At 50.1% G+C, this 27,774-nt stretch overlaps 1 protein-coding gene across 1 annotated transcript in view; it reads left to right on the top strand.

Annotated features, from left to right (window-relative positions):
* Nucleotides 1-20,470, top strand: part of LOC119186645 (uncharacterized) — a 78,165-nt gene extending 57,695 nt beyond the window's left edge. The window contains exons 3-4 of the mRNA XM_075876428.1: nt 1,988-4,906; nt 17,869-20,470. Of these exons, the coding sequence (XP_075732543.1) occupies nt 2,001-4,906; nt 17,869-20,296 (5,334 nt within the window). The 5' untranslated portion in view covers nt 1,988-2,000 and the 3' untranslated portion in view covers nt 20,297-20,470. The remainder of the gene's footprint in view (nt 1-1,987; nt 4,907-17,868) is intronic.
* Nucleotides 20,471-27,774: the final 7,304 nt, after the last annotated feature.

Raw genomic sequence — 27,774 nt, 5'->3', positions numbered from 1 at the left:
GACTTACGAGTTTTGACAATTATTCTTACCACCACAGGCTGAAGGTATCGTTGTCATCGCATTGAAACTTCGCAGTTCACATGATCTACCAGAAGCAACTGTGTCTTGTGGCCAAATGCAACATGAAACAACGTAGCTGCTGCCACTAATGCTCTGCCGTATTCTTACGCTCAGTTTGTACAGCAACCATATGATTTGTTAAAATGGTGGCTGCTTGTTGAGCGATGGTCGGCTAGTGCGATTTCACCTTTTTGTTCTTATTTGACACTTTAGTTCGTGGAATTTCACAAAGCTTAAAAGGGTGACGAACGCTATAGCGACCGGAGATTATCAAGTGTGCTGCCTTATGCCGCTGACACACGGGCACCCTGAAGTCCTTTAGACAAGGGGACATCTTTTGGAAAGGCGTTCGGGCGCAGTGACACACGACAAAGGAGTAACTCTTTTTCGGCAAAGATCTTTTTCACAAAAGCAGATCCCGCATCTACTTTTCTGGCAGGAAGGGAGTACTCTCGCATACAGTGTGCATAATTTATCAATAGAAGAAAACGTGTCGCAACACTGCGGTGCCGTGTCAGTATTTTTTTGCGCTGAGAAAATGTTTTCATTTTCAGCAGCAGTGCGATTTGTTGAAAAGTGAAGGCCTGTAGTCTGTCCATGCTCTCAAACGCCTGCATTACCTCACTAGCGCGATCATGTTAGGGTTGGCAGCGGCAGTTGCTGTGTCAGTGACGTAGTATCTTGTAACAGTGGAGTCGGCTCAGTCGGTGAAGAAAAAACCGCGCGTCCATTGGACTGAAAAGGAGACCTGGGCGCTGATAAAGCTATGGGAAGACCATTTGGACGCCTTGCAAGGGCAAAAGCATAACGGTGGAGTGTACCAGGCGATTGCCGAGAGCCTCACCGATGCCGGTATACCCCGTACACGGGCGCAAATTCACAGCAAAATTGCCTTCGCAGCGTTTAGCTCATCTTCGATGGAGCCGAGGGCGACAAGAGTCAGGCCCACCTCAACTGTTGCTTTATCTCTGTCTCTGCGCTGAGACATCGCAAGACCACGATGAAACGCGGCACGCTGTCACTGACCCAGCTGGACGCAGCCATGTAAAAAGCACGACAAAAACAAAAACAGCAAAACACTGACTGTTCATAGTGTCCAGACGATTTAAGTTGCTGCTAAAAATGCAAAAAAGCGAAAGAAAATTACAGGTATGCGCGTTATAAGCCACCAGACAATATAAAAACGGTTTTATGCTCCGGCGTCGCTGAATGTTATGTACATGCGCATTCTTTTTAACATTTCCAATATTGCTGCTTCCACAAACCGCCATTTTTTCGGCAGCGTTCTTCTGAGGCACCGCCTAAAGCAGTAGTCCGGTGCCGTGTGTCATCAACGCCACTCCTTTCTGCAAATGGTCCCATTAGGCGACAAAAGGGGTTCACTTCAAAGTACTTTACTTTTGCCCGTGTGTCACGGGTAATACAGGCTAAATCGAGACTTAGCTATGAAGTTGAGGGAAATGCACAGGATATTTTATATCATACATACTCTGCTGCTAACGGAAATGAAAGTTGTGAGAACTAGTTGTTGCACAAGTGAGGAACGTCAATTTTTATTCCTTATGGTGCGAAACGTACTTCATTAATCCAGCAAAAAGGTACATTGCCTTGCCAAAGCAGCTTGCGTCGGTTCAAGGTTACACTTACACAAACCATTATTACGGGGTGACGTCTAACGGGTGGTACAGGGTCATGAAATGTGAACATTGTATAAGGCAAAAAACGTGCCTTCGCAGCGCTTCTTTACCGTAAGAACACCAATGGCCACTGCAGCAAGCCGCCACTGATTTCGTGCTTGCTGTAGGTTTTTAATCGGCCAAGAACAGATTTGAAATGTCGGCACTGGTGGAAAAAAAGCCTGTCAGTGAACAGGTTTGGTGCACTTTTGCGTTCTCTTCCTCAAGGTGGCCGCCATCTGTCGTTGCAGGAAACAGTCCACCATGTCCATCATCATCCGACTGCAGAACTTGCCTTGGGCTGCAAACTCGCTGGACATTCGTCGCTACTTCCAGGGCCTCAGCATTCCCGAGGGCGGTGTCCACATCGTCGGTGGCGAGAAGGGGGACGCCTTTATCGCCTTCGGCAGCGACGAAGATGCGCGCCAGGCCATGGAACGTGACGGTGGTAAAATCAAGGAGGTCCGCATCAAGCTACTGCTTAGTTCACGCGCCGAGATGCAGCGCATCATCGATCAGGCGCGCGCTCAGCACACTGCACCCCCGCCCATCAAGAAAGAAGAGCGCCGCCGCTCCAGTCCTGATGACCGCTCTCGAAGGCCACCACGGGACCGTTCACCGAGGCGCCGGTCGTCGCGGCGGGACCGCAGTCACAGCCGCTCGCCACCGTACCGTAGCAGGGACAAGGACCGATCGAGATCGTCGCGTTCCGACGAGCGCCGCCGAAGTTTTGATGACCCTGGCCGAGCACCTGAGCCCGCAAAAGTTTCTAATGGCCAGACGTCGGAACGCAAGGGTGGTTGGGATGAAAAGCCACCTTACACAGATCCAAGCAAAGCGGCACCTCCTGTCTTCCCTATCGGTAACATGAAGCAGGCGGCACGGCCGCAAAGTGACGTCAGCCCGGCGGCACCAATGAACATGGCTTGCCAACCCGCAGCTCTCCCAAACTTGGCGGCTTTCAACCTGCCTCCTGTTAACTTAATGAACAACCTGCCTGGTCTTGCAGCTAATATGATGAGCGGTTTAATGGGCCCTACTGGTGGCGACATGATGGTTGGCATGACGGGTAACATGGCTGAAGGCATGCCTGCTAACATGGCCAATAATCTTCCCAGCAATCTTGCCGGTCAAATCGGCGGTGGCATGCCAGGCAGCATGCCCGCCAATATGGCCGGAAGTATGCCTGGGAACATCGCTAGCCAAATGCCTGCTGCCATTCCAGGTGGTTTGGCTGCCAACATTCCTGGAAATATGCCTGGTCATATGGGGGGCATGACAAGCGCTGCCGGTGGCATAGGTGCCAATGTGAGTGGCGGGATGGCTGCTGCGATGCCTGGTAATGTGCCTGCCAACATGCCGGGTGCATTCGGGATGGCTGACGCGATGGGTGCGCCAAACATGGAAAACATGGCTCCCGGCTTCGTAGATCGGCGTTTGGATGGCAGTGGCCAAGTTGAGCGAAAGAGCGAAGGAGGACCTCCTGGTGGAGCTCGCGATGTGCCCCCACGTCATGCAGAGGAGAGTTGCTGTGTCGAACTGCGTGGCCTTAGCGGTGCGCCGACTCCGCGGAATGTGAAAGATTTTTTCCGAGGACTACGTATATTCAGTGGCTGCATTCGTGTGGCCACTTCTGAAACTGGCATAAAGAGCGTGGTGGTACGTTTCGCCAACAAGTGGGATGCTCGTGAAGCTATGCAGGGTGACTACAAAGTACTGTGTGGAGATCCGATTCAGATAGTTCCTTTTCCTGAAGACCTTTTTGAGCAAACTGAACTGCTCGTATCCCCATCTGCTGCACTATCAAACCAGGGTCGCAACCTTGAAGCGGACATGGTCGTTGTAATGAAGGGCCTTCCTTACAATACCAGCGAGCAAGACGTACTGCAGTTTTTTTCGGGGCTCAATGTTCTGGACATCTTAGTGGAGCATGATCGTAGTGGTCGTGCAACCGGCATGGCATTTGTGGAATTTGGTGACAAGCGAGACTTTGAAACGGCCATGAGCATGCAGAGACGGAAAATAGGCCACCGTTACATAGAACTCTCTGTTGGCACTCGTGATGCCATGTGTGCGGCCCGAAACGGCGATAATATCAGGCCAGAAGGCATGCCGGTGAGTCGGCGAGATGAAGAGCATGGGCATGGAGTGGGCCCTGACCGCGGCCCTGAAGTAGGCCACGGGCCGATGCATGGACCTGGAATGGGCCCGGCGGGGCCGGCCCACGGGGCTGGCCATGTGCTCGTGCCACCTGGACACACCTGCGTTTCCATGCTTGGATTGCCGAACACTGTGACTGACAGAGACATCGCTGACTTTTTCAGCATTCAGGGGGTCATACCCCGTGCCATTCATATTATGCTCGGAGCAAATGGTGTGCCCACCGGCCACGCGTTTGCCGAGTTCGGAACTCATGCTGACTGTGAGAGGGCATTCCTGCAAGACGGTGCTAACCTTGGGCCGCACTTGATAGCGCTCAAGACGATCCCGTATAGCGAAGTTGCGCAAGCGTTGGGAGGGCATCACCGTCCCGACGGCCGGCCAGACGGTCGTCCTGATAACCGCTATGACAATCGCTTTGATGGTCGCTTCCATGACCGCGGTGGTGACGGTCGGCCTGAAAGACCGGGCATGCGGCCAGAGGGGCGCTTCGAGTCGGGACCGCCGGGGCCGCCAGGGCCGCCTCTGCGCGACCGCGATGGTCCGCCTAAGCGGCCACTGCTCGAGCGTGCGTCAAGGCCACCTCTGTTCCCGGAAGGTGGACCCCGTCGTCCCCCTCTCTTCCCGGACCGCGGAGGGCCCCTTCCTGACCGCGGAGGGCCTCTACCTGACCGCGGAGGGCCTCTTCCTGATCGTGGAGGGCCACTGCTGAGGGCGCCACGCCACGAGGAACCGCCGCTGCCGCCGCGCGGCATGGATAGCTTCGGCAAGCCAGGTTGCGTCGTCACCGCCACCAATATTCCTTACCGTGCGGGTGTCGAGGATATCATAAACTTTTTTCAGGGCTTCGAATTGACCAAAGAGAATGTTATGCGGCGTTTCAACGACCGGGGTCAGGTGACGGGTGACGCACGGATTGCTTTTCCAACACCGCGAGACGCGCAGGAAGCCCTCGCAAAGTTCAACAACCGACCGATGCAAGGCAGAGCCATCTCCCTGGGCCTGCTGTGAACTCTCTGATCATCACATTCATTCAGTGTGCATATGTGTGTTTTCGTTTGAGTTAAGCAGGACAGTACTTGAATGTGTTATCATGAACTTCATTGTCACTGTACAAAAACCATCATCGAATGTTAAACTGCCGATGTTGGCTTGCATGCAAGTTATTAAAGGTCACGTCGGTCTCTGTTCTGCGCCTTGCTCACTCCTGGGATGTAACTACCTCGGGTTGGTTCAAACACATTCTCGCAGGGAAAACCATGTCTGTTGGTCATGTGTCTTGGCTGCTGCTAACGAAAATTAATCATTTGGATTCGACCGATCTTTCTCTGACTCTGCCATTCACAGGTCAGTCACGCTTCTCCGTTCAGGCGTGGACAAACGTAGTAATCGACGGTTCTACTAGGTGAAAGAAGCTGCTGAAATGTCGTGTAGTTAAATTTTCTTAAGCCTGAATTTATACTGTTTGACTTGTCTTGGTCAGCTTGGTAGAGCGTCCATAGGATAAAGCGAATCGGTCGTCGTTTATGCTATGTAGTGGCAAAGGTGGACACAGAATCCTGCATTTGTCAGTTGTATGCTTCCTGGATAACACGGACTATTGCAAAAGGTAAGTGGATGTGTCGGTCGACGAAGGTGTACGAGTCCGCTGCGGTGGCACAGACATTACGGTGCTCGGCCGCTCACCCAAAAGTCGTGGAGTAGGTTCCGGCTGCGGCAGTCGCATTTCAATTGATGCAAAAAGTTTCAAAAAAAAAAAAATACTGGAAAGGATAAGTGTGCAGCGGGCCAACAGCTAGTAGGAAGAAAAGCGAGGAAAACTGGTGGTTTACGGGAGGCACCACGAGACCACGCATGCGCTAACCGACCGCGCTGTTTCCGGGCAGCGGCTCGGCGACAACGAGGTTGTGGTGAATAGGGACGCGCCTGTCGCGAACAGTAGGTGACAGTATACCGGGCGTACCGTGATAGCGGAATTGAAGTGCACACGTGCAGATATGTACGTTACCAGTACCGCTTACCGTTCGAGCGCTTTTTCAGGTTTAACGTTACCGTAGGTGTATGTAGTGTTCGAAACGAGCGGTGCTCTCGGGCTCCCGCTTCGAAGTAATTTTGACGTAGTTGTTGAGAGATTCACCTTGTTCGCAGCAAACGACTGCATAAAGTGGCTTCGCTTGCCTTCAGTTAGCTTCGACGACCGAGTATCACGGATAAGTTGGCGTAGTTTTTGAGATATTTCGCATTTCAAACGTGTCTAGGATTTAACTACAAGATCGATGTTAAATCGGCAACATAAATGTTTTCACGTTTGGTGCGTGGTTCATGTTCATTCACTTTTGTTTTTACTAAAATGAACTTCAACAATGCTTCGCGCGGTGGCACAGCGAGGATTTCCTTTTTTACTGCTCTTTAACTTATTAACCATCCGATAGGTGGTGCCACCGTCGTAGCTTGGGCTCGTAAACCACGTAAACGCTATCTCATTGAATAATATGTGGGTTTTAACGTCCCAAAACCACCATATAATTATGAGAGACGCCGTAGCGAAGGGCTCCGGAAATTTAGACCACGTGGGGTTCTTTAACGTGCACCCAAACTTGAGCACACGGTCCTCGGCATTTTCGCCTCTATCGAAAATGAAGCCGCCGCAGCCGGGATTCGATCGCGCGACCTGCGGGTCAGCAGCCGAGTATCTTAGCCACTAGACCACCGCGGTCTTAAGACAAACTTTGTATTGCCACCTACTTCTAGTAGTGGGTCGTATGCCAAGGTGAAGGCTCGATAATGCCGTCGTCAAGCATTTCTCGAACTTGCGTACGAATGGCTTCTCGTTCCTTCGCTGACACACGGTAAGGCTGTTGGTGTACTGGGCGGGCGTCGTAGTAAGTGATGATTCTGTGCCTAGTGATCGAAGTCTGGCGCACCTTAGAGGAAGCAGCGAAGCATGACTTGAATTCAAGCATGAGTTTTCGCAGTGCTGTCTGGTTTTCTGGTGTGAGGTTAGAATTAATATCGATATTGTTTAGAGACGTATTGGCGGCCTCCACTGCGTCCGACGAGAAGCAGATGGGAACGGTTCCCAATGCATCTGCAAATGCTAACGAAGTGCCACGGAAAAGGTGTCGGTGTTTGTTGCTGAAATTTGTAACGAGCAGTTGAGATCGGCCATCACGTAGCTGTATGATACTCCTAGCTACACAAACACCTTGAGTCAGCAGGTGTTCAAAACTACTTTCTGCAATCGCTTCACCATTTCGCAATCCACAGCATGTGACGTCGACAATAACACTGGCTCTTGGAGGAAGCGTTATACTTTCAGCAGAAACGCGAAGAACGTTGGCACGTTGTTGGTCATCCTGCTTGTCGATTGCTCGGTCGGCTGAGAAGGTGATGCGATTCTCTTGAAGATCAATGACAGCTCCATACTCCTGCAGGAAGTCAACACCAAGAATAACGTCGCGTGAACATTCACGGAGGACAAGGAAACTTCCTACAAAAGTATAACCGCAGACCCGAACTCTACTCGTGCAGGTTCCAAGCGGAGAGACGGTGTGGCCACCAGCCGTTCGAATCACGGAGCCATGCCAGGGCGTGATTACCTTCTTTAGTAGTCTGGTCGTTTTCCCGCTTAGTATCGAATAGTCAGCCCCGGTATCAGCTAAATCACCTACTGCATAGCCGTCTATCAGCACCGGTATATCCAGAGAAAGCCGCACATATCGCTCAGTCGAATCTACACCCTTTACTGTTAGCGTCGATCGGAGGTCTTCAGCACGTCGACTGCCAGTGACCTCGCCTCCAAGGGTCGCTTGCGTTAGTTTTCCCGGCGGGGACTGGGGCACCGTGCGCTAGCATGGCGCTGTGGCGAAGATGAAAAGCGCCTCGATGACGGTGAGCGCGGCTGCCGTCCAGAAGGCGGTGGCATGCGCTGTTGAGCCAGGTAGTCCTCAATGTCCCGGGGTCGCTGGCCATACCGAGGAGGCGCTGTATATACTGAAAAGCCGCGCAGCCCGAGGCGGTGGTATGGACAGTGGCGGTACAAATGGTCCGCTTCACCGCAGTGGAAGCACAAAGGTCGGCGATCAGGAGTGCGCCAAACATCAGACGTCCGAGGCGAAGCACGTCTGTCGTCAACGTAGTGTGCTGGTTGTTCCGCAAGATGCACAGGGCAGGCGTAAACGCGGGGTGGGGGCGTGCGTGTGTTCTCGTAGTACCGTAGAGGCTGCGCCGACTGAAGTGAAACCGTAGGAGGTGCTTGAACAAACAGCGGGGAAGAGGAAGCTGGGCGCTTCAAAGCTTCCGCATAGGTCGCACGGTGGTAGTCAGTCGGGGCGGATGTGGCGTTATCCAGACTCACAGGGTCACGAAGGGCATGATGCAGCTCGTCCTTGACGATGCTTGCAATGGAACTCGCCGTAGGTAGTGGTGGTGTGGCAGCCTTTTGCAGCTCCTCGCGTACTGTAGAGCGGATAAGGTCGCGCAGACACTCGGTGTTGCTCCCAAAAGCCGTGAGAATTGAGCAGTGGGCGTGTTCACTTGCCGCTCATACAGGGTGGATCGATGCTGAAGCATCTTTTCCATTGTGACGGCTTCGGACAAAAATTCGGCGACCGTGTTCGGAGGGCTCCGTACAAGGCCAGCGAAAAGCTGCTCCTTAACTCCCCGCATCAGGTGACGCACCTTCTTTTCTTCTGTCATACTCGGATCAGCCCGTCGGAACAGGCGCGTCATATCTTCCACATAGGTCATGACAGTTTCATTGGGCATCTGGATGCGGGCCTGGATCGCTCGTTCGTGGTGATCAGCACTTCTGTAAGTATCCAACAGCCGGCGGCGGAATTCGGGCCACGATGTCATCTGTTCCTCGTGATTAATGTACCAGGTACGTGCTCCATCCTCCAAATAGAAATACACACGCCGTAGTTTGGCCGCGTCGTTCCAGTCGTTCAAAGCAGCCACGCGTTCGAAGTCGACCAACCAGTCCTCGACGTCTTCGAGCTCGGTGCCATGAAACGGTGTCGGAACCTGTGGACTTTCGAGGGTGTACTGAGTCACCGGGGGGTTTTCCGTACCTGTTGAAGTGGTTTGAACGGACGTGGTCATCATACTGGGGTGAACTGTAGGGTCAGCTTCAGGTGGCAATCCCCTGATCCTGCGGCTTGTCCGATGAACGGGAGTGTTGACTCGCACTGGGTTTGTGGTGCCGCTTCCAGGAGGGGCCTGAAACATTCGTGAGGGGCTACCCCGCACCTCCACCAATTGTCACGTCGCTCCAGGGGGTGTCGGCAAGGTTTATTGACGTCTGAGCAACAGGGCTCTAACCAAGCGCGTCGGTTGGGCTTGTTTGCCAGAGCAGGGGGGGGGGGAGGGCACGCGCACTTCTTTCTTCTCTGTGGTGTGAGCCTTCACCTTGGCATACGACCCACTTCTAGAAGTAGGTGGCAATTTGATGTTACCATTGTATATAAGTCTGGACGTAAGCATGAAGACGCTGATACGCTGTCGCGTGCACCCATACCTTTAGTCAATCACGACGAAGAGGACGATGACGGTTTCCTGGGCGCCCTTACCTCATCTGACTTGAGCAGACGCCAGCGAGAACATGAAGAGATACGACCGCTCATCGACTATCTGGAGGGTCATAGCGCCGTTATACCTCGCCATCTATCTCGCGTCGTGACGTCTTTCTGCCTCCGAGATAATGTCCTGTACAAAAAAAAAAACGCCCGTTCTACGAGCCGCGCTTACCTCCTCGTCGTTCCGAAGGACATGCGGGACGAAGTCCTCTCCGCGTGTCATGACGAGCCCACATATGGTCATCTAGGTTACTCGCGAACGCTCGCCAGAGTAAGTGAGGCGTACTACTGGCCCGGACTTTCGGCAAGCGTGAAGCAGTACGTCAAAAGCTGTCGTGAATGCCAGCGTCGAAAGTCGCACCAAGCAAGCCGGCTGGATTACTTCAGCCAATTGATCCACCCCACAAGCCATTTGACCAAGTCGGCATGGACATTCTCGGCCCATTTCCTTTATCGTCCGACGGCGACAAATGGGTCATTGTTGCAACTGACTATTTGACCCGCTATGCTGAGACACAGGTGATACCACGAGCCACGGCTTCTGAGGTAGCACAGTTCTTCATGTGCCACATTGTTCTGCGCCATGGTGCTCCATCTACAGTGATAACCGACAGAGGAACAGCGTTCACTGCACAGCTTATTGATGAAGTTTTTCGACTGAGTAACACTAGGCATCGAACGACGACTGCTTACCATCCGCAGAGCAACGGCTTATCCGAGCGACTAAATAAGACTGTCACAAACATAATCTCCATGTACATCGACGTCCAACACAAAACACGGGATCGCATTTTGCCTTATGTGACGTTTGCTTATAACACCGCCGTTCAAGAAACAACCCGATTTACACCGTTTCGCCTTCTCTACGGCCGCGAAGTTCAGACGATGCTGGATGCGATGCTTCCTTGTGAAGGCGCCGATCAATTAACAACTGACGCAGAAGAATTTGCAGAGCGTGCCGAGGAAACTCGCCAGCTCGCCCGGCTACACATTGGTCAGCAGCAACAGGTCGATGCACGACGTTACAATATGCGTCACAATGACGTATCTTACAGTCCGGGAGACCAAGTTTGGGTTTGGACCCCTGTTCGACGCCGTGGCCTCTCCGAAAAGTTGCTGAGCAGATACTTCGGTCCGTATAAAGTATTACGCCGCGTGAGCGGCGTAAACTGCGAAGTGGTTCCGGACGCTACGTTGTCACGATGGGTACAACGAAAACAACCTACCTCTGACATAGTTCACGTGGTGCGCATGAAGCCTTATTTTGCGCGTTCCTAAAAGACCGCTTTTCCTGTGTTTTTTTTATTTGTGCTCCGACAATTGCCTCATCATTGGTGAACTTATCGCGTCTAACATTTGATTATTGGTGCCCTTTTTCATTGTTTAAGCTACCTTGTTTTGGTTTTTTTTTTCAATAACTTTACAGCATCGGGACCATGCTCTTTCTTTTTTGTTGAGGAGGAATATTGCCACCTACTTCTAGTAGTGGGTCGTATGCCAAGGTGAAGGCTCACACCACAATGAAGAAAGAAGTGCGTGTGCCCCCCCCCCCCCTGCTCTGGCAAACAAGCCCAACCGACGCGCTTGGTTAGAGCCCTGTTGCTTAGACGTCAATAAACCTTGCCGACACCCCCTGGAGCAACGTGACAGTATATTGGATTCGTTGAGTCGACTAGCCAAGCAGCAGCTGAGATAGATCGTCTTTGTCTTCTTTCACTCCTAGATCTCGCCCAAGCATATCATGTGGCAATATCTCGTCAAAAGTACCAATCCCATCACCCCAAACTTAACTGGTCGGAGGCCCTTGCGCTCTCCCTACACGCTATTTGCCACGCATGCGGGGACACATGTAGCCTCGCTATTACTACAGCCGGGTAACTTCCCACACCCCTTTTTTATACGCAGAAATTTTCCGAAACAGATAGCGTCAGGGTCACCTTTTCATGCCACACTCGTACATATGGCGTGGACTGGCAAGCACTGCAACACAGGTACCCAAAAGTCGTGGGAGTCCATGTTTCAAGCCTCGGAGCCAGAAGACCAACGCTGGCTCGTCCAGTGTGCAGTGGAGCTTGTATCTTAAAAGGCCGATTCCCGCCAACTTCCTTTGAGGCGGCCTAACCAGTGTTTGCACTAGTCCTCTCTTTTTTTTTGTTTCTGCAATAAAGCGTTCACCACCAGGCTAACACTCATGCTTCGGGAGTGCGAGGCAACTAACTATACGATAACCGCGATACGGCAAATTTTCAAGCGCAGATATCCCATTATGAACAAAATATGAAAAAAAAGCTGTGACTTATGACCGTGCCCTTGTTAAATGAAAAAAGAAACGTTACTCTGAATGATTTTATCGGGTCTTCTGTCAACTTATATTAGAAATGCGCATGATTTATAAAGGAGTGAATAAAAATGTGTGAATTTCGTTAATCTTCGAACGCCATTGAGGGCGGCTACCACTGTCCCTATTGGCAGGTTTAGGCTCACGTGATGACAGGATTTGCTGCCGTTTTTGTTGGTGCCGGGATAATCGATATCGCCAAAACGAGTCTCCGTTAATCAAAAGCGTTTCGAGGCTTTTTCCGCCAGGTAAAAGGCACCTGCGCCGTGGCATCAGCAGAAAGGCAAATTCCGAGGACCGCGGTGGCTCATCAGCCGCTGCTTTTTGCTCTACCCCTATCGGAAAAATTGCCATGGTGGATACTGGAAAACATGGTGGGCGTAGTGGAAATAATAGTGGGCATGGTGGAAATAATAGTGGGCATGGTGGAAATTATGATGGCCATGGTGGGACGTAGTGGAAAATATGGTGGTTATGCCGGGACATACTGGGTGGTATGGTGTACAGATGATGGGTAAAGTGGAAATGATGGTGGAAAGCAGAGGCTAGATAGTGGGCAATAACGGGACACTCTGCCCACCATTGCGATAATGCTGGGAAGCCCTAAGTATATGGTGGGTGGTGCTTATTATGGTGGGCTACATGGTGTACCAAGCTGAGCAACTCTTCCCACCATTGCGATAATGCCGGGAAGCACTAAGCAGATGATGGGTGCTGCTTGTTATAGTGGGCCACATGGTGTACCAAGCTGAGAAGCTCTGCCCACCATTGCGATAAAGCTGGGAAGCAGTAAGCAGATGATGGGTGGGCTTATAATGGCGGGCAATTTATATAGTGTACCAAGCTGGGATCTGTACACTACATGTTCTACCACCATGATTTCCACCAAAGGTTAGGCCTACTGACCGAGCCCGTACAATTGTGTTGTCCGTGCTTCCGGGTTTCAGAATACACGATTACGACGACTAAGTATGACAATACAGCGCAGCCATATGGCATCAATGAACCTGAACCAAGCATTTTTCATTGCCTATGGTGTCCGCTCAAGAAGCAACAAACATCGATGCGACGCGATTAAAGCCCTCCCAGAGAATGTAATTAAGTGTCTTCTCACCGACAGCCGCCGGTCGCACTCGCCGGCACTTCTCTAGCTTTTGTACGAGAACTCAGACGTGGCAATTCGGGTGCTTGGTGAACCATTATGATAGCGTAATGTTTCCGGCAAACTGCATTCGTTTTGGCCAAGCCGTTATGTAGTTGTTGCTTTAGCGAAAGAGCTACAGCATTGCGCTGGCGCGACCGCCCTCTACATTGCGCGAAAAGCATCCCAATACTCAATCAAAAATATTAATGGCGGGCGTATCTATGGAATGAGCCTAGAAGCATCATAAAGCGTGAGCAGATGTCGCCCTTTAGAACGAGCGCGAAACGGATATTAAACTTGGCAGACCCCGCCGGTTAACTGTTGCTGCTCCCCAGTCCACTTGGTTTTTTTTTTCTTGAAGTTGTGAATTGTAAAAAAAAAAATAGCACTAGTGCCATTAACATAGTGGCAATCGTTAGAGGCCGCAGTTGCTTGTGTTTAATAAATGTGCAATTTTTAGTAGCAGGTGTAGATGTTGTATATGTTGTGTACACGACAAACATAACTCAAGTTGAACCTTAAGTTTCTTTGCCAACTAAGTGTTTAACACTCAAACAACGTCATGTTGGTGTGGCGCAGTGGTTAGCGTCTTCATATGGGAATCCGCTGGTTCGAGGTTCGTGGCGCCTCGTTTTTTTTTTTTACGGGACGGGTGTTTTTTTACCGTTTTTATAGAATTCTTTTTTATTTTTTGGGGCAGCTCGTCACGGTGATTCTGACGTCATTTCGCGCTCAAGTGTTGCCAGCACTGCAGCACCCACCATACCCACCATGCGCCATGGTGCGCGTTTCCCACCATTCACCCACTACATTAATCCACTATAATGGTGGGTGGTGGTTTCCACCATGCCCACCATTCGTTTTTTTCCGATAGGGGTACGAAGCAATATTTTGCAACTTCATTCCAATATGTGGCGCTGAGAGACAAAAAAGTGGCCGCTGTGCACATTAGTTGAAGTTTTAACCGACTGTACATGATTTCTTTACTGCTTAGATCAGGATTTCTCAAGCGTGTTGGCACCAGCGAGACCTGCTAAGCTACATTAAGTGCCAAAGAACCCCCTCCCCCGCGGCGAGCGTTTTTCATTTTTATTTTCAAATAATTGTGCAACCCACGTGATGTGCACTGTTTTATTTTTTTTTAAGCCTTCCAATTTTTCACCTACACAGGCGGCACCTATTTTCAAATTGCCGAAATTCTCATGGTAGTAATATTAGGCCCCCGAGATTTAAGCCACCGCGCGTCAATTTTCGGAGTCTAGCTTGCTACAAATATCTCATGGGGTTTATTGTGCAGCTCGCGCGTTTCTGTTACGCACTGAGATGTGCCTCTTGACGCTTTGGCATGAATCATGAAGGTTGTCTAGATCGATCACACCTCAGGATCGCCATCCAAGTGAGTTGAGTGGGCGAGTGCGGAACCAGGGAAAGTTTATCAGTGACTCGCGGAACTCCAAGGGGGGGACTGCGGAAGCTACTTTGAGGACCCGTGGCTTAGATATAAAAAAAAATGGCAGCATATCTACAGGGTGAATGATGGAGAGTGGGGCGAAGCATCCATCCGTCTGTGTGACCGTCCGTGTGTCCATCTGCCCGTCCATGCGTCCGTCCCTATGTTCGTCCATGCATCCGCCCCTGCGTTTGTCCGTGCATCTGTTTGTGGGTACGTTCATCCATCTAGTCAACACTCCAAGTACCACCATCTCGCATCTTTTAATATATTTCGCATATAGAAGCACCGCCATCCAGCAGACATTCCAAGTACTAATCGAGAGGTGGCACACGCACACTTTCTTACGGCTTGCGCTTCGTGTGTGCTTCCCATTTTTAACCATCCCGAGTTCATGGTGCATACTAGTTTACTGTATTCATGGGACTGCGGCCCGACGCTTTCTAAGCCTTTCTAAAACCAAGGAGGTTATGCCCTGCGAGTATAACGTAGCAACCCTTTCTTGTCAGATAGTGCTCAATGTACATGCCAATGGCTGCTAAGGGGGAATGAGAGGCATGAGAATTCGGCTTTTAGTTAACGCGCACGCTGCGAATTTTTTATTGTTCAACAACGCACAGGAGAAATCTCCCACCGGCACCACCTCGCAGGTAAAAGCGTAAGACATGTTACGTGCTACGACGAGGGACGAACGGGTGCCGCGTTAAGGAGCCTCGCCCCTAAAAGAACAAAATGACTTTAATAATTCGCGTACGCTTGCTCTATCGACCACACGACGTCTTGGCCTCGATGTCTCTAAGCAAGAAGGAAACCATTTACAAGGTAACACATTTTGCGGCCGAGATAGCCTGTGGGGTCGATTCCCAAGAACATTCGTATATCATCTGCAAAATATCAACAGCGAATATAGCTGGGAAAGTATTTTAAATTCATTTTGAAGGTTGCGTGAGCCCTCGACTTTATCGCGCCATTGACACCCTCGGAGGGGACCCTGAGGTGACCCCCTACTTCTCTCACGTCACCGCGCTGCTGTCAACAAAACAAGTTATGAGGACGCCATAGCCGCCTTTTTTGTCGTGTTTGTTGCCGCAGTCTATACTTTTTGGCGGCTGGTTGCGAGTGCGTGGTCGTGGTGCACGCTTAGAAAGATTTGTGTTTGGCGACACTGCAGTCCCATTTACTATTCGAAAGGAATTCCTGATGGGGACCGTGCGGAAGTGTCTGTGTGGTGACGTGGCCAAGATCTGCACACGCTAGATGGCGACAGTTGCACCCAGTTTTTTGAGCTCTCTCGAACCGAAACTGATCGATAATGAGGAGCCTGTAGTTAATTATCGGTCGTGTGCTGCGTCAAACGATGTGTCGTGTCATGACTAACAGGCCCCCAGCAGCACATTGGAGCAGAAAAACGTGAGGTAAAAGTTTTTGTGCCAGTACTCCTTTAAGTGCCTCGCGCTATGCACGCGGAAATGTTGTCGGAAGGCGGAGTTGCCGACCGTCCGGCTCGTGACGCCATTCTCGAGTGCGCGCCCATTGGTGGATGGTTATGTGCATTCGCCTTTGAGGAGGAAATGCTTCAGACTTCGAAAGTTGTATCCGTCTATGAAACTCTGAAGCGTAAAAACTACCAATCAGTGAATATGGAATTTCAGATGACATGACCATACGAGGTGCACATATACCAACATAGCGAAATAATGAATACCTCATGGACCGAATGCTTCGGTACATATTCAGGCAACGAAATATTGCCGTGATATCCCATACATTTTCGCCGTGTCCTGTTTTTGCTGTCGCAGGATGCAGATTATTATTATTATTATTATTAATATATTATTATTACTATATTGTACCACTAGCATAGATTTTGCGCTTTTATCGTTGCACCCATGCGCACTCGTTTCGATGCCCCGCATTACAGAATGTCAACTACCATCGAAGTCTTGGAAACAAAAGAGCGGACGCTATTTTGCGTTTTTTTTTCTAGTTGGTGTGAATAGATTTTTAATGCACCAATTGCACCCGTTCGGGCGTCAGTATGTCGCACAACACCAAACGTCATGCCTGCGAGTGATGACCTTATTGAAGACAGTAGCGTGCACGCCGTCCTAAAAGTACCGGGTGTGGGGCGTTAAAGTGACGAGCAGTTTAGAACATTCACTCAAGGCACTTGCACCCAGAGGTGTTTATTTCGATCATGGGTCCTCGACTAGATGTGTGAAAGCGAATGGGCGTAAAACGGGCTCGTAATTCAAGCAAAGAAATCGTCTCTTGAGTTTCGGAACTAAAACCAGCATTGTGTTGTTAGCTCGCGCGGCGCGTGTAAATCGTTTCTTTGTCCGTAGCGCAATACATTGCATCGCAGGCACAACAAGGGACAATTATTCAAGCTCTTCAATTTGCCGAATACAACATTATCCATGTTACAGTGTCTGTTAAGTATGAGTAGTGCATAACTCGATATTCCCTTCCTAATTTTTTCTGTTTAGTCGTAGTGGCTGTGCAAGTTCGGGTGCACATTAGGCTTGGTGCGTCCAGTCATGTTCCTGAGTTTTGGATCCTTGTTCTAATGCTCAAAATAATTCATTTCAGCGCACGTTGTGGGATTCCTTGACGACTTACGAGTTTTGACAATTATTCTTACCACCACAGGCTGAAAGTATCGTTGTCATCGCATTGAAACTCCGCAGTTCACATGATCTACCAGAAGCAACTGTGTCTTGTGGCCGAACGCAACATGAAACAACGTAGCTGCTGCCACTAACGCTCTGCCGTAATCTTACGCTCAGGTTGTACGGCAACCATATGATTGGTTAAAATGGTGGCTGCTTGTTGAGCGATGGTCGGTTAGTGCGATTTCACTTTTTTGTTGTTATTTGACACAGTAGTTCGTGGAATTTGACAAAGCTTAAAATGGTGACGAAGGCTATAGCGACCGGAGATTATCAAGTGTGCTGCCTTACAGGCTAAATCGAGACTTAGCTATGAAGTTGAGGGAAATGCACAGGACATTTTATATCATACTCTGCTGCTAACGGAAATGAAAGTTGTGAGAACTAGCTGTTGCACAAGTGAGGAACGTCAATTTTTATTCGTTGTGGTGCGAAACGTCCTTCATTATTCCAGCAAAAAGGTACATTGCCTTGCCAAAGCAGCTTGCGTTGGTTCAAGATAACACTTACACAAACCATTATTACGGGGTGACGTGTAACGGGTGATACTGGGTCATGAAATGTGAACATTGTATAAGGCAAAAAACGTGCCTTCACAGCGCTTCTTTACCATAAGAACACCAATGGCCACTGCAGCAAGCCGTCACGGATTTCGTGCTCTCTGTGGGTTTTAAATGGGCCAAGAACAGATTTGAAATGTCGGCGCTGGTGAAAAAAAAAAGCCTGTCAGCGAACAGGTTTGGTGCACTTTTCCGTTCTCTTGATCAAGGTGGCCGCCATCTGTCCTTGCAGGAAACCGTCCAGCATGTCCATCATCATCCGACTGCAGAACTTGCCTTTGGCTGCAAAATCGGTGGACATTCGTCGCTACTTCCAGGGCCTCACCATTCCCGTGGGCGGTGTCCACATCGTCGGTGGCGAGAAGGGGGACGCCTTTATCGCCTTCGGCAGCGACGAAGATGCGCGCCAGGCCATGGAACGTGACGGTGGTAAAATCAAGGAGGTCCGCATCAAGCTAATGCTGAGTTCACGCGCCGAGATGCAGCGCATCATCGATCAGGCGCGCGCTCAGCACACTGCACCCCCGCCCATCAAGAAAGAAGAGCGCCGCCGCTCCAGTCCTGACAACCGCTCTCGAAGGCCACCACGGGACCGTTCACCGAGGCGCCGGTCGTCGCGGCGGGACCGCAGTCACAGCCGCTCGCCACCGTACCGTAGCAGGGACAAGGACCGATCGAGATCGTCGCGTTCCGATGAGCGCCGCCGAAGTTTTGATGACCCTGGCCGAGCGCCTGAACCCGCAAAAGTTTCTAATGGCCAGACGTCGGAACGCAAGGGTGGTTGGGATGAAAAGCCACCTTACACAGATCCAAGCAAAGCGACACCTCCTGTCTTCCCTATCGGTAACATGAAGCAGGCGGCACGGCCACAAAGTGACGTCAACCCGGCGGCACAAATGAACATGGCTTGCCAACCCGCAGCTCTCCCAAACTTGGCGGCTTTCAACCTGCCTCCTGTTAACTTGATGAACAACCTGCCTGGTCTTGCAGCTAATATGATGAGCGGTTTAATGGGCCCTACTGGTGGTGACATGATGGTTGGCATGACGGGTAACATGGCTGAAGGCATGCCTGCTAACATGGCCAATAATCTTCCCAGCAATCTTGCCGGTCAAATCGGCGGTGGCATGCCAGGCAGCATGCCCGCCAATATGGCCGGAAGTATGCCTGGGAACATCGCTAGCCAAATGCCTGCTGCCATTTCAGGTGGTTTGGCTGCCAACATTCCTGGAAATATGCCTGGTCATATGGGGGGCATGACAAGCGCTGCCGGTGGCATAGGCGCCAATGTGAGTGGCGGGATGGCTGCTGCGATGCCTGGTAACGTGCCTGCCAACATGCCGGGTGCATTCGGGATGGCTGACGCGATGGGTGCGCCAAACATGGAAAACATGGCTCCCGGCTTCGTAGATCGGCGTTCGAATGGCAGTGGCAAAGTTGAGCGAAAGAGCGAAGGAGGACCTCCTGGTGGAGCTCACGATGTGCCCCCACGTCATGCAGAGGAGAGTTGCTGTGTCGAACTGCGTGGCCTTAGCGGTGCGCCGACTCCGCGGAATGTGAAAGATTTTTTCCGAGGACTACGTATATTCAGTGGCTGCATTCGTGTAGCCACTTCTGAAACTGGCATAAAGAGCGTGGTGGTACGTTTCGCCAACAAGTGGGATGCTCGTGAAGCTATGCAGGGTGACTACAAAGTACTGTGTGGAGATCCGATTCAGATAGTTCCTTTTCCTGAAGACCTTTTTGAGCAAACTGAACTGCTCGTATCCCCATCTGCTGCACTATCAAACCAGAGTCGCAACCGCGAAGCGGACATGGTCGTTGTAATGAAGGGCCTTCCTTACAATACCAGCGAGCAAGACGTACTGCAGTTTTTTTCGGGGATCAATGTTCTGGACCTCTTAGTGAAGCATGATCGTAGTGGTCGTGCAACCGGCATGGCATTTGTGGAATTTGGTGACAAGCGAGACTTTGAAACGGCCATGAGCATGCAGAGACGGAAAATAGGCCACCGTTACATTGAACTCTCTGGTGGCACTCGTGATGTCATGTGTGCGGCCCGAAACGGCGATAATATCAAGCCAGATGGCATGCCGGTGGGTCGGCGAAATGAAGAGCATGGGCATGGGCCTCTGCTTGACCGCGATGGTCCGCCTAAGCGGCCACTGCTGGAGCTCGCGTCAAGGCCACCTCTGTTCCCGGAAGGCGGACCCCGTCGTCCCCCTCTCTTCCCGGACCAAGGAGGGCCCCTTGCTGACCACGGAGGGCCCCTTCCTGACCGCGGAGGGCCCCGTTTTGACCGCGGAGGGCCTCTACCTGATCGCGGAGGGCCCCTTCCTGATCGTGGAGAGCCACTGCTGAGGGCGCCAGGCCACGAGGAACCGCCGCTGCCGCCGCGCGGCATGGATAGTTTCGGCAAGCCAGGTTGCGTCGTCACAGCCACCAATATTCCTTACCGGGCGGGTGTCGAGGATATCATAAACTTTTTTCAGGGCTTCGAATTGACCAAAGAGAATGTTATGCGGCGTTTCAACGACCGGGGTCAGGTGACGGGTGACGCACGGATTACTTTTCCAACACCGCGAGACGCGCAGGAAGCCCTCGCAAAGTTCAACAACCGACCGATGCAAGGCAGAGCCATCTCCCTGGGCCTGCTGTGAACTCTCTGGTCATCACATTCATTCAGTGTGCATATGTGTGTTTTCGTTTGAGTTAAGCAGGACAGTGCTTGAATGTGTTATCATAAACTTCATTGTCACTGTACAAAAGCATCATCGAATGTTAAACTGCCGATGTTGGCTCGCAGGCAAGTTATTAAAGGTCACGTTGGTCTCTGTTTTGCGCCTTACTCACTCCTGGGATGTAACTTCCTCAGGTTGGTTCAAACACATTCTCGCAATGAAAACCATGTCTGTTGGTCATGTGTCTTGGCTGCTGCTAACGAAAATTAATCATTAGGATTCGACCGATCTTTCTTTGACCCTGCCATTCACAGGTCAGTCAAGTTTCTCCGTTCAGGCGTGCACAAACGTAGTAATAGACGGTTCTACTAGGTGAAAGAAGCTGCTGAAATGTCATGTAGTTGAATTTTCTGAAGCCTTAATTTATACTGTTTGACTTGTCTTGGTCAGCTTGGTAGAGCGTCTATTGGATAAAGCGAATCGGTCGTCGTTTATGCTATGTAGTGGCAAAGGTGGACACAGAATGCTGCATTTGTCAGTTGTATGCTTCCTGGATAACACGAACTATTGCGAAAGGTAAGTGAATGTGTCGGTCGACGAAGGTGTACGAGTCCGCTGCGGTGGCACAGACTTTACGGTGCTCGGCCGCTCACCCAAAAGTCGTGGAGTAGGTTCCGGCTGCGGCAGTCGCACTTCAATTGATGCAAAAAGTTTCGAAAAAAATACTGGAAATGATAAGTGCTGCAGCGGGCCAACAGCTAATAGGATGAAAGGCGAGGAAAACTGGTGGTGTCACGGGAGGCACCACGAGACCACGCACGCGCTAACCGACCGCGCTGTTTCCGGGCAGCGGCTCGGCGACAACGAGGTTGTGGTGAATAGGGACGCGCCTGCCGCGAACAGTAGGTGACAGTATACTGGGCGTACCGTGATAGCGGAATTGAAGTGCACACGTGCAGATATGTACGTTACCAGTACCGCTTACCGTTCGAGCGCTTTTTCAGATTTAACGTTACCGTAGGTGTATGTAGTGTTCGAAACGAGCGGTGCTTTCGGGCTCCCGCTTCGAAGTAATTTTGGCGTAGTTGTTGAGAGATTCACCTTGTTCGCAGCAAACGACTGCTTAAAGTGGCTTCGCTTGCCTTCAGTTAGCTTCGACGACCGAGTATCACGGATAAGTTGGCGTAGTTTTTGAGATATTTCCCATTTCAAACGTGTCTAGGATTTTAACTACAAGATCGATTTTAACAAATCGGCAACATAAATGTTTTCACGTTTGGTGCGTGGTTCATGTTCAATTACTTTTGTTTTCACTAAAATGAACTTTAACAATGCTTCACGCGGTGGCACAGCAAGCATTGTTTTCTTTTACACTGTTTTTTAACTTACTAACCATCCCATAGGTGGTGCCACCGTCGTAGCTTGGGTTCGTAAACCACGTAAACGCTATCCCATTGAATAATATGTGGGGTTTAACGTCCCGAAACCACCATATGATTATGAGAGACGCCGTAGTGGAGGGCTCCGGAAATTTCGACCACTTGGAGTTCTTTAACGTGCACCCAAATCTGAGCACACGGCCCTCGGCATTTTCGCCTCTATCGAAAATGAAGCCGCCGCAGCCGGGATTTGATCGCGCGACCTGCGGGTCAGCAGCCGAGTATCTTAGCCACTAGACCACCGCGGCGGCGCGTAAACGCTATGCCACTAAACTATAAGACGCTGCCCGCAATGAACGTTTGCTGCGCCATAACGCCGTTTCCCTTAGCCTCCGCTATCACGCTACCTGTAAACTATAACTAATCTCGAAATAGCTTTACTATATTGTCACGTTTCTTAAGACAAACTTAGTATAATGGGTTCGTTGAGTCGACTAGCCAAGCAGCAGCTCAGATAGATCGTCTTTGTCTTCTTTCACTCCTAGATCTCGCCCAAGCATATCATGTGGCAATATCTCGTTAAAAGTACCAATCCCATCACCCCAAACTTAACTGGTCGGAGGCCCTTGCGCTCTCCCTACACGCTATTTGCCACGCATGCGGGGACTTATGTAGCCTCGCTATTACTACAGCCGGGTAACTTCCCACACCCCTTTCTTATACAGCAGAAATTTTCCGGAACAGATAGCGTCAGGGTCACCTTTTCATGCCACACTTGTACATACGGCGTGGACTTGCAAGCACTGCAACATAGGTACCCCAAAGTCGCGGGAGTCCATGTTTCAAGCCTCGGAGCCAGAAGACCAACGCTGGCTCGTTCAGTGTGTGGTGGAGCTTGTATCTCAAAAGGCCGATTCCCGCCAACTTCCTTTGAGGCGGCCTAACCAGTGTTTGCACTAGTCCTCTCTTTTTTTGTTTCTGCAATAAAGCGTTCACCACCAGGCTAACACTCATGCTCCGGGAGTGCGAGGCAACTAACTATACGCTAACCGCGATACGGCTACGGCCATGTGCGAGGCGGCCCTCTGCAGATATCCCTTCCTGGCGTAGCGGACACAACTTGCAACAGGCCCTCGGAGCTGCCGACAGGCTTGGCCTAACGGTCCCGGCGTGGAAGTTGCCCGCTGCGTGCTGACGTGCGTCTTGAAGGACCTCAATCAAATTACACACCCACCTTTCCGCCCTGCTGAAAAGGTCACACACAGCCGGGCGGTCCTTTGCAGATACCCCTCCCTGGCCTAGCCGAACAGCTCTGGGCCTTTTAGCAGGCCCGCAGAACGGCCGACAGGCTTGGCCTAACGGTCCCGGCGTGGAAGTCCCCCGCTGCGTTCTGACGTGCGTCTTGAAGGACGTCAATCAAATTTCACACCCACCTTCCCACCCTGCAGAAAAGGTCACACGCAGCCTAGAGTTAGTGCGGCGCTCAAACCGTTCGCAGGCGCATTTTGTGATGTAATAAGCATTTCATTTCCATCCGACTAAAATATCTCTTTGCTTGAAGAGAGACGAATTATAAAAATAAAACTGCCATTGGAAATGTATGCTTCTGCTTTGTATTTCGGAAGCTTGCTTAACTTTCGGGGAGTCAGAATGGCTGAAGTACAAAAAGAAAACTGCACAAGTAATTAAAAAAACGTCAACCTTGGCCAAAACACGGCGTGGATTGTTCGTGCAAGTTTTAGTGCGTTACCGCCAACGCTATGGAATCGGGCGTCAAGAAGAAAAAAAACGACGCTGACACACTGCTTCGCACCAGGCTGTTCGTCCGGCTACGTCTCGTCGAGGAGATCTGGTCAACGTGTGTCGCTGTTTTCCGTGCCGAAAGAGCCTGAACGCTTAAAAGCATGGCAGCGTGCAGTGCCACGTGCAGATCAAGTCCTCAACGCAAGCTCAAGAATCTGCGAGCTGCATTTTGATGAGCAGTATATTGTGCGATCGTTTACGCACACGATCAACGGCGTGACAGTAACGATTCTTCGCGATCGACCTGTGCTGACAAGCGATGCGATTCCGACTGTGTTCCCCAACCTCCCTCAGTATTTGTCGAAGAAGGCACCCCAGAAAAGAAAGTCGAAAACGTCGACCTGTGGCCTTCCTGCGAAGTCTTCGAGACACGAGACAAGTAATGCCGCGTGTATTGACGAGGTAGACGTTTTAGAAGAAAGAAGTGCGTCGCCCGAAGTAATCTCCCCAGTGCTTTCGAGATGCAGTTCAGGCGCTCTGAGGCCAGGAAACACTCATCATGGTTCTATTGAAAGCTTCCTGGAATATTTGGATAAGTGGGAAAGAGCAGCTACATCCGAAGGCTATCTAAGCCAGAGCACAGCTGAAGGCCTCCGGGTCACTCTTTCGAGCACTCTGCATTTGTTGGATTATGTAGTTACCAAGCTTAACTACCATTACTTTATGACAAGCCGGTGGTGCCAAGATTCAATTGAAAGGCTTTTTGGGATTGTGCGACCAATGTCAGGGTGTAATGACCACCCTACTCCGAGCCAGTTTTCAATCTCAGTAAACACATTAAGTTTCCAAAACCTCGTTAAGTCGCCTACACATGGAAATATGTCTTCAGGATTCTTGAGAAACTTGGTAGGAACTGATGATGTCAGCAATACTCCTCAGCAAAGAATCAATGATCTTGACATAGGCAATCTTTCTGAGGCTCATGACGTGCTGAATGGTTGTGACCTCCTTGGCCACATTTCGATGGTTGTGCAAGCCAGTGACTTGAGGCTCATATATTACATGGCTGGCTATGTGGCAAGACGAAGTATTGCCAGCACCAAGTGCACGGATTGTTGCCGACAGCTGCTTCAAGAAAAGGATGGGTCATTTTCAGAAACAGCATCCCTCACTAAAGCAGTAGACAGGGGAGGCCTTTTATACCTATCAGAGCAGCTAAATTCACTTGTGACAACACTTGAAAACACATTTACACGCTGCTTTAGTTTAAAGCAGGTGGGTAGTGATAGCCTTAATAGAGTTAGTTTCATTCCTTCAGCTCGCAAAGCTGACTCTTGTTGGATGTGCCTTGGCACATCCAACAAGAGTCACACAGCACAATTCTCACCAACAAGATAACCAAGTTTTACGTGTTAACGAGGCTTCATTTCCAGCCCCGCCGCGGTGGTCTAGTGGCTAAGGTACTCGGCTGCTGACCCGCAGGTCGCGGGTTCAAATCCCGGCTGCGGCGGCTGCATTTCCGATGGAGGCGGAAATGTGGTAGGCCCGTGTGCTCAGATTTGGCTGCACGTTAAAGAACCCCAGGTGGTCGAAATTTCCGGAGCCCTCCACTACGACGTCTCTCATAATCATATGGTGGTTTTGGGACGTTAAACCCCACAAATCAATCATTATGCTTCATTTCCAAGTGAAAAGCCAGAATTCTTTACGAAGTGAAAGGCAGAAGCAAATGAAATTGCTGCAATGGAGACGTGTATTGTAATGTGGTTGAGTGCTTCTATTTTGAATTTTTTTTCAGCAGAAAATTTTTGCATGAGGAGTCATCTACTCCTCATGCATCATTCCAGTGTCCAAAGAAATCTCATGAGTACTAGCAGATGCTTTTTCTTTATTTTTTTGCAAGATACGTCACACTATTTGTATTTGCATTCCGTTAATATGGCACTGTTTAAGGCAAAATTTCTGTGATTTTTCAATATAACTGTGGGTGATGTTTTATTGTATTGTATGTTCTGTTTGTGTTAGGTTTCGCTGTATGTTTTGTTTCAATTTGTTTTATTTGTGTATGTGGAATGCGTTTTCTTGCTTCTTTTTGGCTTCGTGTATGTTGCTCAGATATGAATATGTTATTGTAAATTAATCTTGTATGCAAAATAAGTGTTAATCTCTGAAGTCCGCCTGTAGTGAATAAAGGCCAAACCTCATAAGCGCGAAAATGCACGCGACAGCGACAAGCGATGTGACGTAGATAGGCTTCGCGCGATCAGTCGCTAGCGCAGGCAAACCTCATTCACGCGACGGCTTCGGCAAGCGAACTTCACTGTTGCTGGCATGAGGCCGTCTACTCGCACCAAGAAAACCGCGTAGCGAGAGGTATGCAATTTAAAAATAAGATATATTGTTGTGTAATGAAATGGAAAGTATTTATTATTGCCTTGCAGCACTTTTTATATGCACATGCGTAATAAACATTGCGTTATTTCTTGTTGCGCATACGTGTCTCGGACAGGGTGACGTGCACCTATGTAGTCTTTGTCTTTTCCGGTATTTCGCTATTGGCTGCTTGAGCCCAGCACTTCCGGGCGATGAGCGACGGTTTCCAAATCGGGAGAACCGAGCGATCGCGCGAAAACGAGCACGCGACACGTCGCGCGAACGCCCTGTTTCGTCGCTCATAGCGTCGCTCGTCGCTGTCGCGTGCATTTTCGCGCTTATGAGGTTTGGTCCTAAAAGCAGCGTTGTTTGACACGAGCAGTGGCAATCAAACTTTTGCAATATCTCGGCAATAGTCTTACACCTTATCCCAGCCATATTTTAAGCGAGTGCGGGTGCTATGAACTTCAGTCGCACAGCCCACACTAGGACGACAGGCTACCGGTTCCACTCTTAGCCAAAAGTGAGTGCAGTGAAATAACTATAAGATTACAGGGACCATAACGCAAGTATCGGATACTTGTACCGCATCAGAGCGGTTTCGAAAGCTTAGATGTATTGTCGTGCTTATTCCAAATTCAGCAGCCGATAATGAAATGAGCGCCGTGTACGCAGTAGATAGAAGGCCGCGGCGGAGGGGCATCTTACTACGAGCCGCAGTGCCACCGCTACGTGTCATGGAACGGCGGATCGCCTTTCGCGACGCACTCGCGCCACCTTCCCATCTAGCCACCATAGTGTGAGTGTGGCTCGTGCGCCACGCGACGCAGCAGTCTCTGCCAAAAAAAAAAAAAAAAAATGGCACAACACAGGTGCCATACAAGAACCTATGCAGATACCTTTCTTTTGAAGATAGATCTGGTCGTCAAACTTGACGAAAGTGGACTGAAGGTGAAATTCTAAAAGCGCCAATAGGTTCTCAACTGACATCCCTGCACCATTTTGAAAAGCAATTACACAATTTTCATCAATGCACTGTTTAACAGTAGCGAACAATTCACGAAGAGGCACCTCGTAAAAGAGCTCTTCCTCGTCCACAGAAAAAGCAAACCCAACGTAACTGCTGTCTTCAAGGAAACGGTGACATTGGGTTTGCTTAGGTTTGGACCGTGGCTGAGCAGTGGGACTTACCCAATTCCTGTTGCACAAGTGCAACAGGAATTGGGTAAGCCGCACTGCTCAACCACGGTCCAGAAATAATTAAAAAGGGAACACACAGGCGGGAAGCATCAATTACTACTTCTGTACAAACGTGTAACTAGCAATTGAGAAATACTTTAGTGAACCGTGGAAATTAAACCACCAATGAACATCGGGACAACAGGTTCTCGTTAGCTCTCTGAGTGCAATGCTTGGCGGGTGATTTTAGTTAAAATTATTCAGGTTAAAGCACGCGATCCTGTAAATACAGTTCTTTGCCTCACACAGCGTGCTGATCGTTGGCGTGACATTTCAAAGCATTCCTCCAGTCATTAGGTCGGGTTAACGCCCACAAACACTCCATTTTTCCGTCCCTTATCTCCCACAGGAACAGTTTATATAATGATATATCCGTGCGTGCGTCTGTCCGTCGGTCTGTCTATATGCTTTGCTGGCTACGCCTGAGTGACGCAGGACTGCATGCCCTAGACCAGATGGAGCTTCGCCTCTAAAATGTAGACAGCGCCCGCAGATTGGATGGTTAGATTAGATATGGAATGCTAATAACCAAAATAGAATATACCGGAACACGACATTTCTGTCTCGTTCCCAAGTGCGGGCTCGCTCAGGCACGTTTTGATTTTATACATCGTAACTCCGCTGTTAGCTAACAGGTGCACATGCACCAATGACATTCAAGCACGTTTTAAGTCAGTTTAGATGTAAGTATGCATATGCAAATTAGGTTTTGTAGAGCTGTAC

This window comes from Rhipicephalus microplus, chromosome X, assembly GCF_043290135.1.
Source record: "Rhipicephalus microplus isolate Deutch F79 chromosome X, USDA_Rmic, whole genome shotgun sequence".
Taxonomy (NCBI): Eukaryota; Metazoa; Arthropoda; class Arachnida; order Ixodida; family Ixodidae; genus Rhipicephalus; species Rhipicephalus microplus.
Note: the sequence above shows the minus strand (reverse complement) of the source record. Positions and strands in the feature narration are given on the sequence as shown.